At 41.0% G+C, this 20,347-nt stretch overlaps 1 protein-coding gene across 3 annotated transcripts in view; it reads right to left on the bottom strand.

Annotated features, from left to right (window-relative positions):
- LOC139102665 (lachesin) overlaps positions 1-20,347 on the bottom strand; it is a 150,410-nt gene continuing 130,063 nt past the window's right edge. For all 3 annotated transcript variants that reach the window (XM_070656745.1, XM_070656746.1, XM_070656747.1), the window contains 4 exons: positions 13,656-13,712; positions 13,372-13,458; positions 7,027-7,125; positions 1-4,508 (listed from right to left, as the gene is read on the bottom strand). In XM_070656745.1, coding sequence (XP_070512846.1) covers positions 4,438-4,508; positions 7,027-7,125; positions 13,372-13,458; positions 13,656-13,712 — 314 coding nt within the window. In that variant the 3' untranslated portion in view covers positions 1-4,437. The remainder of the gene's footprint in view (positions 4,509-7,026; positions 7,126-13,371; positions 13,459-13,655; positions 13,713-20,347) is intronic.

Below are 20,347 nucleotides of genomic sequence, written 5' to 3'. Positions count from 1 at the left end.
TAATTCGTATATTTATATATTTGTATTTTCATATTTATAATTTGCGTTATGTATACATATATACCTTCGCGTTTAATACGTCTCATCACACACTTACAACGCTAAAACGGCGGATTTCTGCGTCGTTTTCTTCACGTCGATTGGCATTTTTACTTTAGAAGCTACGGTCAAAATATCTCTCGCTAAGATTTACCCTTCTTGCGCGGTTCTCCGCGCGTGAGAAACGATGACGAAAGTACGAAAGAACTGAAAGGCGAAAATTCGCGAAACTGAAAAACGGATTAATGATGCGTACGTGACACGTCGTACACTATCATCGCTGGCTGCGAAGCTTACTTTCTACGTGCAATTCTTATCACTGGTGTACTTCTATTTACAGGGTTCGCCAATGACGAGTCAACGTTCAAGCATCCTTAGACCGATAATTCGAACAATTCGCGTTCTCACCATTTTCCTTTAGCCATTCCCAAATTTTATTAAATTCGTTTGATTGTTGCAAAAGTTTAGAGGTAACTGTCGCATATTAATTAATTAATTAATTTTCTTTTTAACTATCTACCTTTTAATTTCATGATATCCGCGTGTAATTTGTGAATTTATTTATGTATTTTTTAGTCTTAAATTTACATAGAGTCTACGTTGAGAATCAAAGAAATTGAAAATAAACTCTATCGCCAGTGCGATGCTAACGGAAAATGGCATTACGCATTGGCATTACAGACAAGAGGTCGATCCACATGCAATCCCATACACGCATATACACACACGTACATACACATGTGCAACGTGAATTCTATTTACATTGTGTGGGCAGTTTCTCAATGGTTTAGTTTTTTAACGTACTAAAAAAAAAATCCGTATTTTGTTGCTTGTTTCTAGACTTTTAGTAGCATTTATATTTGTTTTCTGTAAAATTAAAAAAAAATATAAAAAAGCGGCAAGTGAACAAATAGGAAAACAATGAGCTAGTAATAAAAAAAGCAAAGTAAAAGAAAAAAAGGAGTAAAAACTGCATTAAAAATAAAAAATTTAAAAAAAGAAAAAAAAACAAAAAAGAAGGCCAAGAAGGAGAAAAAACGAAACCAGAGAAAACGCCGATCACCAGAACAATACAAAATCTGAAAATAAAAAATTCAAGTCTACCACAATTTAAATTAAAACCAAAACCATTAAATCCCCCAAAAAAAAAAAAAAAAAAAGAGAAAAAAAACGAATAAACCAAAAGAGAGATTTGACAGACTCAATTGGCACCGAAACGAATTTTCGCGTAAAAGATACGCGGTAGTCTTGTGAAGTTCGTTTACTTAACGTGAGACACCGCCGCGTCTCTTGAATTCTATTTTACTTCGCTGCGTTTCGCGATCGATTTGTTTACGTATTAATTAATCAAATTGGGATTTATTCGTAGACGAAGTCGCGACAGGCCGGCTCGACCGTGCCGGGTTTTAAGCGGACTTCTAACTACTTAGGAATATCCATTATTCAGCGTACATCTTGTTTAAAGCAACAGGTTCGAGAGAGTCTCTGCACTCGGCGCGCAAAGGAGTTAATGCCCGCCATGGATTAAAGAAGAGAACGGGGTCGACTTAGGGATTACGCAGACTTACTCTGATGAGGTCTGTAATCGTATCATTCGCGAGACTAGCGATCTTAAAAGTCATAAGCATTTAACATGAGGGGATCACCCGCCTTTAGAGCATCGCAGCGTTCGCAATCTGCAGAGATTACTGCAACGAATTCAAATCCCGATCTGGTCAACGAATGATTGTTTCTCAGCTTGTCGATTAAACTTCATTAATTTCGCTCGCAATCACGAACAAGCGATTAGTATTTTTTGTTAAAAAGCATTTTTATAGCCAACGAATGATTGGAATTACATAATAAAATACACCAGACATCTGCATGTGTAATGTGAAGAAAAGAATCGTGGAATTCAGAGAATCATCGGAGTAATAATGAAAAAGTTTTGTAAAAAAGATTAATAAAAAACAGAAAAAAAATTAATGCGGCATAAAAAAAAAAGGGTTTGATAACCGCAACCCCACCCACCCAAAAAAAAATTAATCAAGATAAATAATATCTGAAAAAAAACCTTGTAAAAACAAAAAAGCCAAAAAAGGGGAAAAAAGGAAGTATTGAAATTGGGATTTATTCGTAGACGAAGTCGCGACAGGCCGGCTCGGCCGTAGCTTACGGGCTTATAAACTGATAGTAACTTTTCGTCGGGGGGAAACGCGTAAAATGATTTCGCAAGTCGCCTTGGGCCGCACGCGTAATTAATCCTCCGGTTAGTATGCCGACCGGCGAGTCGCGGCTTGTTACAACAGTCGCGACAATAAACGGCGAAATATTACGCAAAGGTTGACACATTCCTCCCCGTGCCGCCCCCCCGCGAGCTCTGCGTTATACAGTGGCGCGGTGTGTATCCTGCTATCTTCGCTTCACCGACGTATTTCGCTATCCGACGTTGTTGAACTTTCATGCCGTTCCCCTACGGCTGCCGCATAAACACATAGTCGGCCTGATTTAATCCGTCGATGGTAGATAGTGTCTCACTTCGTGGATTCGCGCGGCACCACTATGCGACCTGAATGTTACAAGCACCCGGTACCTTTTCCTCAACACCTAGCTGGGGATCGCCCGCTCCTCACCCTCCGATCTCTCTATTTAGCTTACCCATGGCAAACAGAATCATGCGTCGGGGGTATGAAACGTTTGCGGAGTTCACCGTAATCCGTTGCGTTTCAACCTGCGGTTAGTTGCAGAGTTGGATGCTTAACCAGAACAGGAAGGTGAAATAGTAACGATAAATGAATTATTAATTATCGATTGTTAATAACAAACGAGTCAATTAGCAATGAAATTGTTGGGAGGAAATCACTCAGAGAATCACCGGAGTAATAATAAAAAAAACTTTTTAAAAAAGATTAATAAAAAAAAGAAAATTACCTCTCCTTAAAAAAAAAAAAAAAAAATTAAAAAGGAATAATATCAGAAAATGAACATAAAGATGAGGTAGAAAGAAAGAAAGAAAAGAACAAATTCCCTCCACATCATCCAGCAACGACGACCAGAACAATAAAAAATCTTACAATTAAAAATTCAAGTTGACCACAATCTAAATTTAAACCAAAAGCATTAACCCAAAAGAAAAAGAAGAACGAGCAAACCAAAAGAGAGATCTGACAGACTCAATTAAAAGAAAAATAAGAGGAAGAAGTTAGAACTCAAACGGCAGACACACTCGCACGCGATACGCGTGTGCGAGCGAGCGCATGCATGCACACACAATTACACAAAGTGACACAAAGACTGACTGGGGTAATTAACGTCCGTCATCGAATGACGGAGAGTAATTAACGCGTGCCAAGTTAGCGTAGAACGACGACAGTCTACGAGTGGCCGAGAATTAAAAGAAGCATGTAATTTTCACCGATGTCTCCCCCTTCGCCGATCGTGCGTTGTGTGGTCGAGGGATAAAGCACGAGAGTCGCACGGACGGCGAAACAACGAGAACGAGAGGAAAAGGGTATTAACAAGGTGCAACGACTATCGCTTTCAGCGTAATATGTTGTATAACGCCGTAACAATGACGCCAACAACAAATACCGGTGATCTCGCCTGCGCGGAAGTGTATGAGTCGGAGCATGTGTGAGAGCGAGTCGTTATGTTTTTTAACTAAATTACACTGGGAGTATTTTAGCCGCGCAACTAACTGACATTTCCGGAATATCAAAACGAAATCGTCGAGCTTAATACTGAATTGAAGTTTCACCGAGCCAACTAGTTTTCCAACATTTTTTAAACTCACGTCCCCACCCACTCCCTTCGTCTTTCTTCCCTCTTTTACGAAATAGTTTTCTTCCCCTCGTTCGTTCGCTCGCTGCGAGAAACTACCGCGTCTCTTGATTAATTCGAAGACCTGTGCAACTAAATAGTATTCGATTTCTTATTACGATATATGTATTCCCGTTTCTTTCTCCGTCGCAAATTTTTCATTTTCGTCTTTCCCCCTTCGCTGCCTGACTTTCTTCGACCGCCTCTCCGGATGAGAGCAACTCCGTACAAAATCTGACGTTTTAATCTCAAGTATCCAGATGGGATCCATGATTTCGTACGTAAGGATGGGGGGGAGGGCGAGGTGGAAAGAATCGAAGAATTTAAAATGCGCTCGACAGAACGGGAAATCTTGCCGCGGAATAAAAAAGTGGAATCGCGACGAATTTCCGCAGTCAATCGTTTTTTTTTTCTTTTTTTACGTTGTTGACGAAATTGAGAACCTTCACTCATCAATTGTACAAACTATCGCGTATACTTCACGAGACTACCGCGTATCTTTTACGTGAAAATTCGTTTCGGTGCCACAATTGGCACTCAATAGTCGTCGTTCGTTTTTTTTTTTTATTTTTTTTTTTTTTCTTTATATTCAGATCTTACTTATCGAATTATCATTACGGCCAGGGCAATTAGTAGTAACGTCATGGTCGCCTTCGAATCCGTTGCTGAACCTGTAATTAGACAAAATATTTCATTGTTTAAGATTGGAACGCCGATTAATATATTTATATTTAATACTATACTTAATTTAATAATTTTTATAATTAATACTATACTTAATTTAATAATTAATAATTTACATATAAATATTAATATTTTTACTCTAACTGCAAGTATTGTACAAGTTTTGACATTTATAATAAATTTCCGTACATAAATTATATAACCGATACTTTCAAGCAGTTTAGCTACATTTGAGATATATCCTTTCGAGTATAATATCGTGCCGGATTCCAATATCGCGAAAGAACTACACACCACGGAACGTTCGTTTCGCAATGTTACGGGATGAAAACAGGAGAGGGTTCTCTCGGTAGCATCGAGAGGTCAATGCACAATCAAGGGCTCGGGACGACGGGAATCTGTCGTTACGCCGTTGCAGAAAGGTTTCCACGGACGAATCTCTCCCCCATCGAGGAAGAGATATGCCGAGAAGACGGAGACGGGTGCAAAGGGGCGAGTGCCGATTAGTCGACGGCCCAAGCGAAGTAGGTACAGAGAGGAGCGACAAGGACAGATAAGAAGAGCAACCTGAGCAACAGAGGAGGACGGTAAAGGAAAAGGGCAAAAACAAGAGAAAGAGAAAAAACGGGAAGAGACAAAAAAAAAAAAAAAAAAAAATGGGAAGTCAGTTATTCTTTCGGTTGGCTTGCATCGTACCGTTAGCTATTACTCGCTTGGAGAGAAATGTATTCTCCGGCCTTTTCCTGGCCTCACTCATCTCTAATTACGAATCAGAAACAACCCGGTTGGGGGTGGTCGCCTCACCCCGGCTGGATTGCCCGCTCCTTCTCCCCGTGCCTTTTCTCTTCTCTCTTTTCTGTTACTCCGCGGCACTTTCTAGGGTCTTCTCGACTCTCATCCAAAGGCTCGCAGGCAGTAACTTGCCTCCCTGACCCTCTTTCCCTCCTTTCTTTTATCCCGATCTCTGGCGCTGCCCCGGGAGAATTCTTCGCTTCGCTACTTTTGTGCGATCTTACCTTCCTTCAATTCGCGATTTCTCGCCCTACCCCATATTTCCTCCTCCCCCGCAGTCTTTACTTCCACTCTCCTCTCCCTCCTCACCCTCTCAGCTCTGCCAGAAACGCGTTATGTATTTTCAGCCGATGTTTATATTTCATTGCCGCGCGCAAAGACGCGAGAATTATAAATTGCCGCGTCACCGTCTCATTAGATTCGTAATTCGAGATTGAAACTTCCTGCAAACTGCGATCTCCAAATTTACGTTTACTTTCCGGAGACGCCAGAGATATCGCGTCTACATTTACCCAACATATTGCAATCCCATTCGTATCGACATATGACGTAATATGACGTGCGATTCCTCACGTGTTTCGATATCGGGAATCGCACCGGACAATGAACTCGTCACGATCGCATCGCCTCTCAAAACAGTGCCCATTAGCAATTTGATGGTAATCTTGTCGCGGAACTTCCCGTAAAAGGTTCGATATTTCTGGCATTCTTTCCGTCGCGTATTTACGTGTGGCAGCTTGCACAACGCAGTTTCCCTCGTTACTGGTTCAACCCGCCTTTTTCCATGCGAAATTACCTTCCTTCCCCGAGACTATCGCGATCGTCCCCGCGGAGAAAACGGATTTTCACACTACACCATTATGCAAATTCCTCTTAAAAGTAACCGCGGTCGAGCGAGATATTGAGAGACGGTAGCGCAGAGAGAAAGAGAGAGAGAAAGAGAGAGAGAGAGAGAGACGTAGATGTAGGGGAGAATGGCCAGGACAGGGATCGAATTACGGAGACGCGGGGGTGAAGACAGATCGTGGGAGGAGGAAAAAATGCGAGGGTGGAAAAGAATTATCCGATAATGCCGAAGGCTCGGCAGAATTATGAAAGGTGCTACACACCTGGCCACGCTCAGAAATGCGGTAGACGCAGCCGTTCAAATGCCACGGCGGAGCCGCGAAATGCCGGATAAACCGCACTCTCGATAGGAAAACTTGCGCGTTTTGCCTCCTATGCGCGGCTCGTTTGCTCTCCGACGTGGGCTCGTCGAGCACTCAAATTTCGTTACGTAAAATAACGGACAGTTCCGCTTGTTGTTCAACACATGTATCTGACATTTTATTGCGCGCATGTCGCTTAATCGACCGTAATTCACGGATATACGGAATTAACAATATGTTGCTTTTCATTGTGTTATGCAAAATGCATTGTATTACGCGTCTATCGATGTCGTATAAAAAGCAGTTATGTTGCAAATACGATTAGTGAGACGAATTATTCCACGGAAAGAAAAGAAAGAAAGAAAAAAAAAAAAAAATTTGTTTTTACTTTACACGATAAAAATGTATTCTTTTTATCAAAAATTGCAACATTCTTTTTGCGTTCTAAATGTATCGGTTTTTAAAAGATTTTAGAAGTCAATATTGAGCTCTTATTTACTTAACAATACATATAAATAATTATATATATCTATATAAATTTAATTCAATATTATGTCATACTCACTTTTATCAGGAGACCAGTTGTAATTTCTTTTTCTATCCAGTTCGGAGGACTTCTGCTCCGATTTTCCAATTTCATTCAAGTTGGACTGGAACTTGGTACCTTGAAAGAAAAATATGAAACGAATATTAGTGAAAAAGGCATTACGTATATCGACGTGATATCATTGTTAATGATAAATGAAATATACAAGGATGTTCCCAAGAAAAATATATCTTTCCGCGTTGAAAAGTCCACTGCGGACTGTCGACGGTTTGTTTCCCCGGATGTTATGGGAATGAATCTCGGACGTTATGGGAATAAATTAAAAATTCAATCTTGCTTCGGGACATTATAGCGCAAAGCCGTCACGATGAGACAGGGGAGATGAGATCTGAGAGAACAGAAGGAGCGAAAGGAGAGACTTGCGTGGTTCGCATAGCGGAACCACGGACAAAGGACGTGTACAACGAGTGGCCCTCTCGACTGAAGATGTTTACGAGCCTGTTACGCATAAAGTGGGTGGCAAACGCGTTAACTAGTATGCAAACTCCGAGTAAACACAATTCCCTTATCCACGCCAAGTAGATTCTATCCGTGTCACGGCACACGCTTGTCGTAACCCGTCGCGTTTTGGATTACATTCTTGTAGCGAAACAGCTCACGATGAGTATATATTTTGTTAAAATTATACAACCAGACCTTACACATGTTGGTTTATCGTATTTGTTTAGCGTGTACATCCTTATCATACGAAACGCATCCAGGTGACGTAAATAAAACTGTACCTACATTATTATTTAAAATATTTAAATATATATTTTACTTTTAGTCGTACAATAGTTCTTTGTTATATCTATTAAAATATTATTGTAACACCGGACAATACAGATCGTGTTACTAATTATTTAAAAAAATCGTATATTCTATAAAATTACAAAAAAAAAAAAAATTTGTCCAAGTCTGACGGACGTTAGATTTACAGATAGAACGCCAAGTTGGCTAAAGCTGTGATAAACGCAGCCTCGTTAACATGGAGAACCCGGACCGGGAACAGGAGCCGCAAAAGCCTGGCAACCTGCACTTACGGCTTAATTTTGAGGTACCCGCGGAGCTAGGTGCTCGTGAATATCGCTTTGTGTCTTCGTTCCCCCACGATTAGATTTGTAAGTTCGTGGCCCCGAGGCGGTGCCAGTCAGTTTAGGCAAGGGACAAGGCAAGGGTTAGTGCGGTAGCGCGAGGGAAGCACACGATCTTGGCACGATAGCCTATTTCGGGTAAGGTAATGGGCGATCATGACGGCGTACCCGCGCGCTTGCGTAGGCCGCTTGTACCCTCATGTATATACCGAGCTGATAGTACAGAGTAAGGTCGTCGCTGCCGCCACCTCGCCGGATACACCCTCGGACAACGAGGTGAGACAACCGTTGTACGGCGACGCAATGGATAGGCTAGACAGACGTATGCAAATCTCGGCCAAACATTAGCAGTGACAATGTGTAACGTGCGCTATACGTATATCCGCGCGCCCGGGCCAGTTCTATAGTTTCCTATATGCGGGAATCTCTATCGCGATGCTACCGGTTTCTGTAGCTATGCGTGGGCGACGACGTGTTTAGGGAACCAGACGTATAGTCACCTTCATCGCGCAAGTATGAACGCGTATAAGCTCCACGGGAGCGTGTAAGCTTCGTTATCTGTAATAGTTCAGGATTTCGTTGCGGAGCAACGAGCTAGAGCTAGTCGCGGCAAAATTGTGCGTGAGAAAATTCCCAAGAAAAAAAAAGAAAAAAAAAGAAGAAAAAAGAGAGAGAGAGAGAGAGAGAAAAAAAAAAGGAGATGCAGCGTGGTTAAAGCAGATGCACGGGCTTCGCTAGAACTGAATAACGATGAATTTATGTTTAATTTGCATCTGACATCGCTCATCTGTGCAAATGGTCGGGCAAATTAAAATACTTGGCTCATCATTAACCGTTCGTGGAAAATAAACGTGTCCGAACGTATGTAATTATTTGAAAGTTGATTAACATGCAGTAGCCATTAAATCGGTGTGAAAATCCGTGCTGCGCGTAGCAATAAAAATAAAAAATAAAAAAAAAATAAAAATACTGATAAACATTTTCAAACGTTTCATTTTGATAAAAACTCGTATACATAAATTGTAGTATTATCGTAGGTACTTATTTTCAACACCGATAACCTTTGAAAGATTTTTTTATTTTCGACATGAAACAAGCAAATTATTTTGTGAAGATCTGTCTTGCTGATACATCGGTATTTTATTAGACAAAATTTTTTTAGACGATGGAGGAGCGCATTGATATATCTAATAAAAATCCTACAACTAAATTTTCCGATAGTACTAAAATATTGCGGAATTTGTGTTCGAAGGTGTTTTATGTAGAATAATCCTTCAATCCTCGAGACTGACTGAATCGTACGTGTAGAAGATTGTATTGGTTAAAAAAAAAAAAAAAAAAAAAATAAATAAATAAAAAAAAAAGAAAAAAGGAAGTAAAAAAAATAGAAGCTAAAGCTTTCTACCCGCGCATTGATTCGACGTCCCGTTCAGATTTGATAATCCCGGATTCTCGCGACTCCGCTGTCAGGAAGAAACTATCGTTGATACAAATAAGTCCTCCTAAAAAAAATTACAGTTTCGCGCAGTCACTCCTCATTGATTTTACGTCCAGTAAGTCACGATGGATTCTGCTCACACCGTTCGCACGGTTTGAGGCAGACGATCCGGCGCGCAGATACGTTTAACTATTTTCCCCGAGATTGTGGATTTAGCTGCCCGCTCTGCATTCCGTGAATATCAAACTGTCCCGGTGTTGGCGCGAGCGCGTACGTTTGCCTTGCGATATCAGGTGGACCGATGTCGACCGTGCACACGGCAGAGTCAACGATACCCCTTGAATCAGGGTGGCTGACTAGCTGCGCGCTAAGAAAATTAACAGAGGTTCTAAGGTCTTCGCACGCTGAGAACCAAACTTATACGATCGTGTCACGCGGCGCGCAATATTGTCACGGCATCACGAGCGCGTTCTAATTAATGCGCCTTTACGATGTTAATTCGGGCCGTAAATAATGTCACGCGGAAGCGGCGGCGGCAGGCGCGCGCGCGACAGCCCGCGCCTCGCTGAATAATAAAATGATTTTCAACTCGGCAATTTGATGAAGTGATTCGATCTCGCTTTATGGCGACAATAAGAGCGACGGGAGCGCGCGCTGTTCACCGGGCGCTCTTACGCGCTTCCGCTTCCACTACTCTTGACGTGCGTGGAGGCAGAATAGGGGACGTGTTAATCGTACGAAAGCACGCGGCTAAACCAATCGCTATACATGCTCTCGCCGAATTACAGGCGGACAACGCTGCCCTGGGGAATTAAGCGACACCTAAGGGCATATGTGCTCCGGGAGATGTCACGATACCGCGACAATACTTGCCCCGTTCCCCATCGGAGCCTCAAAGTGACTTATCGCCGTTAGGCCGCGTATACCGCAGCCTCCGTACGTAATTTGCCATTCGCGGATTGCGCGCGACTTAAGGGAGAGACGGAAATGGACAAATGCCTGCAATGGCAATTACACGGCGGCTTAACACCGGTGCAAACGAGACTAAACCGGTAAACGAGAAGTTGCGACAAGCACGTAACATCCGCGCGCAGAAAAACGAAAAGATATCGAAAAGAGGGAGAGCCGTCGATTTCTTTCTTTTTTTTTTTTTTTTTTTTTTTTTTACTCTCGATAAGGACGCGCGTATTGACTTTGGCATCAATTGTGCGAAAAATATAAACGCTCGTACTGTTTGTTGCTTTATGTCGTAGCATTTGCAGGTAAACCCCTTTTCTCGTGTAAGGAATAACTTATACTAGGAAGTTAAAACCGCGTTATGTTTAGGTATTCTCGGCAACAGATTGTCGTAAGTTACTGTGAGCAAATAAGGCCTGTTTATGCTTGGGTTTCCGTCCGCGTGAAGGAAACTCAGGCAAATCTTCTGTTTAATCCTAAGCGTACACTTGCACCCTTGAATTTTCAACTATACGAATAACGAGAAACAGCAACGCAAATAAGCGGCGACCGCTAGATTGTTTAAAGAGGGCATTACAAAAAGATAGCGAAGTAGTGAAGCGAAGGTACCGAGATAAATTATCCGTGGAAAAAATGCACTGCGAAATACGAGAGGAAAAAAGAGAGAAAGAGAGAAAGAGAGGGCTGTTGGAATCGTAACGAGCGTAAGGTTGAATGTAAAAAAGAGAGACGCTGGCGGACTAAAAGGGAATAAGTCAAACAGATATGTTAAGGGAAGAAAATGACATAAAAATAAAGTACTTAAAAGAACTGGGAGAAATGGAAGCAGACACGGTTAAATGTAACTAGAATAAGAAGAAGAAGAAACAACGCGATAAGGGAAAAAGACGATTCTCCCGGAGCCCGCGCGCGGCTCGAGATTGAGGGGGAGAAACGGAGGAGGGAACAGAGATGAAGGCGAGAGAGCATGAAGGGAGCAAACATTAATGCCACCTTGCAGACCGCAGATGTTGCACCAATTACAAACCTCATCCTTCCTTCGCAGCCCGTCCTTTCCTTCCTCCTAGCCTCCGCAAATAGAGAAGGCGAGACAAGGAGACATATGCCGTATTCAAACTCACCACATCCTGTCGCATTTACCGTCTTCCTCGCTTTCCCCCTTTCCACCCCCCCCCTCTCGCCCACATCTTTTCACTCTCACCTTTCCGCCGTCTCTCAACCTGCCCCCGGGGCGATGACATTGGTTATACGCGGAAGAAAGGAAGGGAGGGAGGAGACACACGGTAGACACAGTAGAGACGGCGAAGCCTCAACGAGACACGAATTTTCGATTAAATTTAACACAGGGCGCAAAAGGACGTTAGGGCGCTGCACGTTGCTGTTTTAGGTGATAGAGCAAAGCAAAGGACAAAGAAAGAAATAGTAGGGTGAGGAGGGAAAGGCGTGGATAGGGACGGAGAACTACCGGTCTACACAGCGGTGGCTGATATTATTCTTGGGTCTTCCTCGCTGGAGCATTATTAGTTCCGGCGTGTTAGCATACATGAAATATTGATGTTACACGGATCTCTTCTACCCCAGTCAACCCTGTACCCGGTTCTCTCCCTCTCTTTCTCTCTTTTGCCCCCATCTCTTCATCTATCCTTTCCGCTCTTTTGTAACCACCGCTCACGTGTTTCTGTTACGAACATCACTTCAGTTGCCTCTCTGTTACCTTTATGTTTATTCTCTCATTCTTTTTCGCCACATTCGTTTTATTTAAACCCTTTTAACAGCTACCGCCGCGTATTTGATTTCCTAAGTAAACACTTTATTTTCAAAGTACCGCAAAATAGTTAATTAAACACGTTTTCCTTTAACTTTTCGTAGATTTAATGTAAAAATAATATATTATTAATATTCAAAATTACGTGCGATATCATATGTTTTTAATGTAATTCATTATCTGATTAAAAATAGCAATATTCAATTTTCAATAATTTTATGTTACACGAAAGAAAGTTTTTGGAAAATTTCAACTATTATCTAGTTATAGACCTCATTTCCGTAGTTCTCTTTTGCCTTCCCATAGAGAGCTTTAAAGCGAGTTGCTTACCCTTCTTCAAACCACTCTTAAAGCCGCAATCGATTCTCGGGATTCCCTGGTGGGTCCCCTGGCTCTAGTTAACATCGAAGTTAATCGCGCCGGAGATTTAAAGTATGTTGCTGGAAAATCCAGTTATGGGATGGCATTTGACTATACGTGATGCTAAATTGAATATGTAAATCCGTTCTAGCCAGATTGAGATTTTACTAACGCATAAAGTATACAGGCTGCAGTTGAAACTTTTAAATTTTCTGCATGCACTCGCCAAGAATGTTTTACAATAACGCTAATGGCAAAATGTGAGCGCGTGTGATAAATTTTTCTTTGACTATACATAACGTTTAACGTGTGTTACATTTAATATTGAATAATTCCAAAATTAATATCGCTCCAGAATTCGTATAAAATAATTCATAAAATGTATTTCTTTTTTTATCATTTCATGACATGATCATATTTTAATTCTGCTCCGTGCCCTCTATTTCTTTTTTTTTTTTTTTTTTAACGTGGGAAAAGAATCTAAATGATTGATGTATTTTCTTCAAATAAAGATATATAAAGATCCAAGAAGATACTTTTTTCAAATATATCTAAAGTGCTTGTTACTCTTCGTATACGTGACAGCCGACGACTGCATCACTTCGTCGAAATGCGAAGTCGCGGAATCAATCTCATAATTTGCGAAATTTTACGCTGATGCACAAAAATTATATATAAAAAAAAGATTTAGAATCGTTTCAAGAACTCACCTGTCTTGCTATTTTTCTCATTTTGAATCGTCAGCGAACTTGGATTTCCGTAAACAGAGTTATTCATCTCCGCCATGGGATCCCAATCTGCAAAAGTAAACGCGCGTTGGAAAATTAGATTTAAGCTGGCGAGTACGACATGAATAATATCGATTGTTATATACGTAGGAGTAAAATCTTACAAAGTAGTTCTTATTAGAACGCAATACGAAGAAATTTATTATTTTGCAATGCATCTTACACATATACAATAACTATCGTAAAAAATTTCTCTAATATCTTACCTTTTTTAGGGATCTCCGTGGTAGACGGGCTAGGACTAGTGCTTGGCGGGGCGGACACTGTAACAAAAAAAATTTTCATCTTTAAAAATCGGATCTGCATCACATATTTCACTAAAAATTAATTATACAACTAAGTGATAAAGTATTTGTACATTATCCAACCGATTGTGTAATTCCAAACAAAAAAAAACTCCGACTCTCGTCATTCATCACTTTTCAGAACTTTTGTGGGGAAAAAAAAAAGAAAAAAAAATTATTTTCAATGTTTGAGAGGGAGTCGTGATCTCTTAAACCCTCCACCCTCAATTCCAATCTATGATACCGCGTGTTTCTTTTTGTTTTCATTCCTATTGTTACCGAGCCCGCCTGCTTACGTTTCTTTGTTTCTTTTTTTTATATTTAAATTTAAAGAAAGCACGAAAAAGCACGATACACGTCGTTTTCAATTCTCGCATTTTGGGGACAATTAAAAAATCGCATAAAACAAGTATAAAATGAAAATGGATCATATAGAATTATGTGTTACGCTTATATATATTTACACGCAGCCAGATAAAATACTTTTGTCCTCACAGATTGGGCAAATTCTAGCGCGCGATATTATGGATCGCGCCACCTGTTACTAACTTCTCTCCCGGAACGTATTAGCCGCCGTAGCGCCGGCCAAACCGGCCAAACTCTACATCATATTTTACTCCGGTACGTAGTACGTACCGACATCCACGCCTTCAACCTCCTGCACGCGCCTCCGCGCGTAACTTATCCAGGGGTATATACCTGAATAATTATTCGTAATTTCATCATTTGTCTTTAGCGAACGCGTCGTCGGCTGGATTTATTACTGACTGCAGTTGTCTGCGGCCCGGTGCACTCGCTGCGAAAGCCTTTGATAAAAATTTCACAGCACCCGGCATTAATTAAAACCAGTTGCTCATAATTTTTTTTTTTTTTATAATTGTCATATTTATTGTTGAAAAAATGCATTAATATTTTAATTATTTTATCTTAGCCTAGTCCCATAAAATTGACTTTAATTGTGCGCTTGTCCGTTCATTTTTATTCTTTCACATTTTTCCCGTAAACATTTTATAAACATTTACAAAAGAAAGAAAGAAAAAAAAATTATCAATTTACTATTTAAAATTAATTTTTTTTGCGGAATACAATAAACAAAGTCACGTATAATGAAACACATCATACATTTAAATTTAAAATGTATTCGAGATGTACATGCGCAATAAAAAATAAAAGCAAAAAAGAGAAAAAAAATTATAAACTAGATTTCGCGTGAGAAATGTATTCTCTTAATATAATTACAACGCGTGCATTTTAGATTAAGAAATGGATTTAAATTACGTACTCCGGCAGCATTCGTTACTTCTTTTTACTGTGTCTTTAACCGCGCTAATTTTATATAGAAATAATACATATTTGATAGCATCGGTGTGGGAGAATGTGCCCACGACAAAAGAGGTCATTGCTATTTGTCACAAGCACCTGAGCGATTACTAAGTGGCAAGGTTGTAAAGAGGGTGCACGCGATGCACGCTTTGCGGAGGTGCGTTCTCCCCAAGGTAAATAGGATAGGATGACAAAGTATGCGCCTCAACAGACGTGTTTACACACGCGAACGTAATGCAAATATGTAGCCGCCGTCTTTTCCGTAAGATAATACCTAAATGACTTTCAACCCCGTTTCACTCGGTCGTGCGGCAGTGTTCGCTGCAAAAATTACTACATCTCAACGTGCGCAACTTTATCTCGCGACGTTTGTCAGCGTTATGTATATACGCATGTGACGGAGGGTGCGAATGCAAATCAATAAAACTACTGTCGTCGAAAATTGAACGGCGAGACGGTGAATTTTCGACTGTCGCCCGTAAGCTGCTCCACGCATAAAAAAATCAATACGAAAATCCGCGTGAACAAATTACGAATGTTATTCATTGGAAATTGTCATCGCTCGCCGGCGTTATTATGAGACTACTATCCAGTTTTATAGATATAAATATGGCACGCGCGGTGGATGAAATTCATTTATCACTTTTGCAAGTCACTGATAGAAGGCGAAGAGATTAAAGCTGAGAGCGAAATGAGGAAAAAGCGAGATGGTAAAAGAAGGTGAGAAAGAAAGAAAAAGAGAGAGAGGAAAGACGAAAAAGAGAGGGAGAAAGAGGAACAGAAGAGAGAAAGGTGGAAAAAGAACGAGAGAAAAAGAGAAAGTAAGGCAGCGACTTTTCACCTTTGATTTATCGCGCTAACTTTTATTTTCCTCAGGAGATATTAAAACCCGTTGTCCTGACCATTTAGCTTCACTGGGCTGATTGATGATTGGACTAGTTAACGTTGCTGGCCTGCGCCGACGAATCAACTCTTTCATTACGCCCGATTAATATGCGTTTGTAATGGGCCGAAAGTTTAAAAATTTGGTAACCGGTCTGATCGAAATTTAATTCTAAAAATTACTGCAACTTTGTAAAAATATATTTGCCGATTGTCAATGATTATAGAAAATTATAAAACTTTACCGTAAATATAGAAAATAACTAAACGTAAACGTAAGTTAATTTTGACACTTTTTGATTTAGCATTCTGTCAAAATTACAAGTAAAATTTAGTAGAAATATATATATATATATAAAACATGATATAATCTATTATTTGCAAAATTTATGTAGCAAAATGTATCGATTTATCGTCGTCGGTGAGCGAGCAGAACTCATTAAAACCTTAAGATGCCTTAATTAACCTAATAACATCAACCCTTTTCATCTCTGCGTCACTAAACGATCCGTTTCTCCTATTCGCTCATTTACCTTCCATCCAATTTCTCGTACCATCGAGGAATTATTAGCAAGATGTTCAGACATTATCTCGTGTAAATATTATTCAATGCGTGGATGATTAGCACATCCTAGCATAAAATAAGTCATTTACAACCAAGAAACATTATAAATACATTTAAAAATTATAATTTTACAGTATAAAACCGCACATAAAGAATTTTTTTATTAAACAGCGACGCATTTGCATATTAAAAAATTTTTTTTAGAACGAAGCGATCCTAGACAAACGAGAAAAGATCAATTTCAAATTTGAAGAGCCGGTAATAAACGTTTACGATTTCGTTTCGAATCCGGCAATCCACGCCGTATCGTACATTTTTATTTCGCGTGTCGCAGCGATCCGTAATAGAACTATACGCGGTCTGAATTGTAAATCGTTGGCGATAGGCGTTAGGCCGATGGCCACCGACAGTCAACGTTGCTATTATTGCGGTCGGACCGCGATCATTAACTAAATTGACGACAGATCCGTAGGAAATAATTTGCCGTAGGCGTCATCGAATCTCGGCGCGGCACGACAAGCAGGAAATTGCCAGGCTTCGTCGGGTTACGATCGCGTAACCCAATTCCGCGAAACAATGGTAGTGGCGGGCGCGCCGACCCGCTTTTGTCAGCATCTGCCGCTACATGCCTGTAATTACTCGCGACGAAATCTCTCACTAACATATCGATCGAAGACGTTCGACCGTTTGATTCAATTAGCGATCGGGGAGTTAGATATTCAGAGTGTATTTAGCCCTTCGGCCGTTACGTCTTCGATCTTCGCCGACCCTTGCCTACCCGCGCCTACGCAAACACGAAGCTCTCTTTGATAATTACTAACCTACGGCTCGTCACATTAACACACCTTGTACCGCATCGACCTATTAACGCGTCAACCGGGCGAGTCTCAAGGCGGATGTTGCGACGATCTGCATTGATATCCCGTGGGATTATCAATGTTGCTGGTTGCGGGAGGACAGTTTCCAACCGGCTTTGGCATTCTGTCTACACGTCGTCGCACATTCCATACGTGACAAAAGGTATTGCGCTCGTAGATTTTCTCTTGGCATTTCCCTGAATAATTCCGAGCAATTTTTCGCGATGGTATTCCATGGGTTTCTGCATTTAGACCGAGCCCCCAGTAAATAGATTTCAAGATTATTGAAAAGGGTTACGGTGGTCGGTGTAACGTAGTTATAATTTTATTAGAACCGCCTTTGTTCAGGACTGTATTTCTAAACTGTGATCTCGATAAAGTAGCCAATGGTATCCGCCGGAAGGCATTTCCTCGCGGAGCGGCGCGATCGTCCGAGCGAAAGGGCGTGGATGCGCGCAGTTAAGGGTGGCTAAAACAGCTCGTGGGTGCCGGATGACGAGAGGGACGAGACCAGCGAGAGAGAGAGAGAGATCGAGAAAGGCAGACAGCGTGGGAGAACGAGAGAAAGATCGACCGGGGAAGAGTGAGGGAGGTGAGGAATTAGTATGCGGCGGCTGTCACGACGCCATCCCCCAACTGCGGCGCCTTCCTGCACCTTTTGCCCAACCCTGGACCACCCGAGCTAGACCGTTAATTTTCCATCCCGTGACTCCAATCAATCTTACCGCCGTCAGCGAGTCTCCCTTATGGCGATACCCCGTAGCCCTTTCTCTCTCCTTTGACTCTCGATACGTTACCCGTCTGCCACCTCGGATTTCAGCCGCTGTCATTTCCGGTTTCCTGATTCCGATTTGCGACTACTAAATACACGCCATCGTTCGCGCGGAAGGTCCAATGCATTCAATAGCCGAGCGTCCGATCGAATTGCGGCAGCCAGTAAGGATCTCGATTTGACATAATTAGAGTCTAGGAAACTAATTTTTCTGCAATTTTCCCGCAAATTCTCCATAATCAACTCGCTGGAAGTGAACGAAAGAACGAAAAAAAAAAAAAAAATACGAAGGCTTGATTGTTAGATTATTCACTTTTGAAATAAATCGCACTCTTACATTCGTATCTAACGTGTATAAATTTCGCGTTATTTTTGTTATAATTATCTGTTATCTCGTGATTGTCTCTAAATAGATAAATTAAATATTCTTAAAAATACATCGATCCTTACGAATAATGAAGTGTTTTCATAAAATTTTTAATTCCATTAAATACATATTTAAGATAAATCTCTAAAGTTTTTTAAAACTTATTTTAAACAAAAAGAAATTTTTTTTTCTTTTTTAACACCACCGTAAATTATCAGACATTTGATGTATACGTTTTATTATTCAATTAGATTATTTTCTTTTTAATTCAAACTCGGGTAATTTTAATTGAAATTCAAATAATTCAGCACGGAGTTACTTTCATTATTTTAGTTAAGCAACCGTCCTTCGTTCAGAATAACAAGTACGAGAGCTCTCCACCTGCATATTGAGAATTATTATTGTCGGAGTTTCCTATCCATATTATCTGTTTTCGACACCAGCCTCGAGGCTGATCATGTCGTGAACGAAGACTTGCGCAACACGTAGCGTAATCGGCAAGAGCGTAAACGGAGCGCTGACTTTAATGAAGTACGTCTGCGAGATGGCTGATTTAACTACTGGGATCGCTATTCATTCTGACAGGGCCTAAACAGCTAGAGTTTCTTTGCTGTTCGAATTCAACCAAGTTTCCTCGTGCCTCGTATCAGAAATGCTGACGAATAATATTGGCATAACGTCCTTAAAGATACGAATTAACAATAATCTTATTACAGTGATGTGTTAATAAATAGACCAGCCGGAATTTCGTCGGCCGACATGTCGTTATAATCTCCAAGTTTTCGAAAGACAAGCTCGCGGTATTCGCCAAGTACTCCTCTCTCGCGGCGGCTCTATGGAGAAGTTATATATTTTACGGAGGGATGAAATCGCGTTGACGTCTGAGACCCAACTGCGACAAACCGCAAGGACGGATTTTGGATTCCGGCGAATCCACCGAACGAGAACTAACATTGGCTTTCCCTCGAAGGCATCGTCTTCGCGGATTTTATGGAAATATTTTCTCCTCCTTCTCGAGGATTTTCTTTTTAACGCGCGTTCCGTCTCTCTCTATCTCTCACATTCGCCTTGCTTCCCTTCTCTCCCACGCACCCCTAGATCTCCCTACCTTTAATCGCATTACCGTACGTAGATATATATTTCTATTCGTCGAACTGTTCGACGTCGATTGAGGCGGCTCTTTTACAATCCTCATGGCGTTTTCATCTTCGGCTTGCTTATCTTCGCCGTTGCCAATATTACCAGTAATTGGAAGCATGTACCATTAAATGAGCGTGAAGGCAATTTCGTAACAAATCTCCAATATAACTAAACCGTTTGCACGAAAATTAATTGCATACTTTATCACGTTAACGCTAATAAATCAAAGTGTACGCCGCACTAGATCACTTTGTCAGCGGAATATTAATGAAAAACAAAGATATTACTAATTGTTTAGATTAATATTTTGATCATCTAATTATTGACCGTGTCTCTGTTAAACATTTAACCCGGATTTCAAGAAGGCAGGATTAAATAATACATTAATAAATGTTACCGCAACTATTAAAACAGAAAATTAGCGTCGCAGCTTCCGGCGAGCGTATTATTTCGCAAAATCGTGCGTTACCGCGCGTCCCTTTGGTCTCTGTGCCGAAACAGACAGAGTTACCGGCTCGCACAAACGCAAAAGGAGACACGCGGAAGCCCATCGGCACAGAGTGGGACAAAGTTACAGTGCATTAGTTTGTTTAAGAGACAGACGCCGGAGGGAGGGAAAGTCGCCCGGCAGACCGACGTTACTGGCCGTTTGAGGAACGACTTTCGGAATCGACTTTCCTGCCGGAGCGAAGAGAAGTTTGGCAATTT

The sequence above is a fragment of the Cardiocondyla obscurior genome, linkage group LG05 (assembly GCF_019399895.1).
Source record: "Cardiocondyla obscurior isolate alpha-2009 linkage group LG05, Cobs3.1, whole genome shotgun sequence".
In the NCBI taxonomy this organism is placed as follows: Eukaryota; Metazoa; Arthropoda; class Insecta; order Hymenoptera; family Formicidae; genus Cardiocondyla; species Cardiocondyla obscurior.
This window is presented reverse-complemented; position numbering and strand designations above follow the sequence as displayed.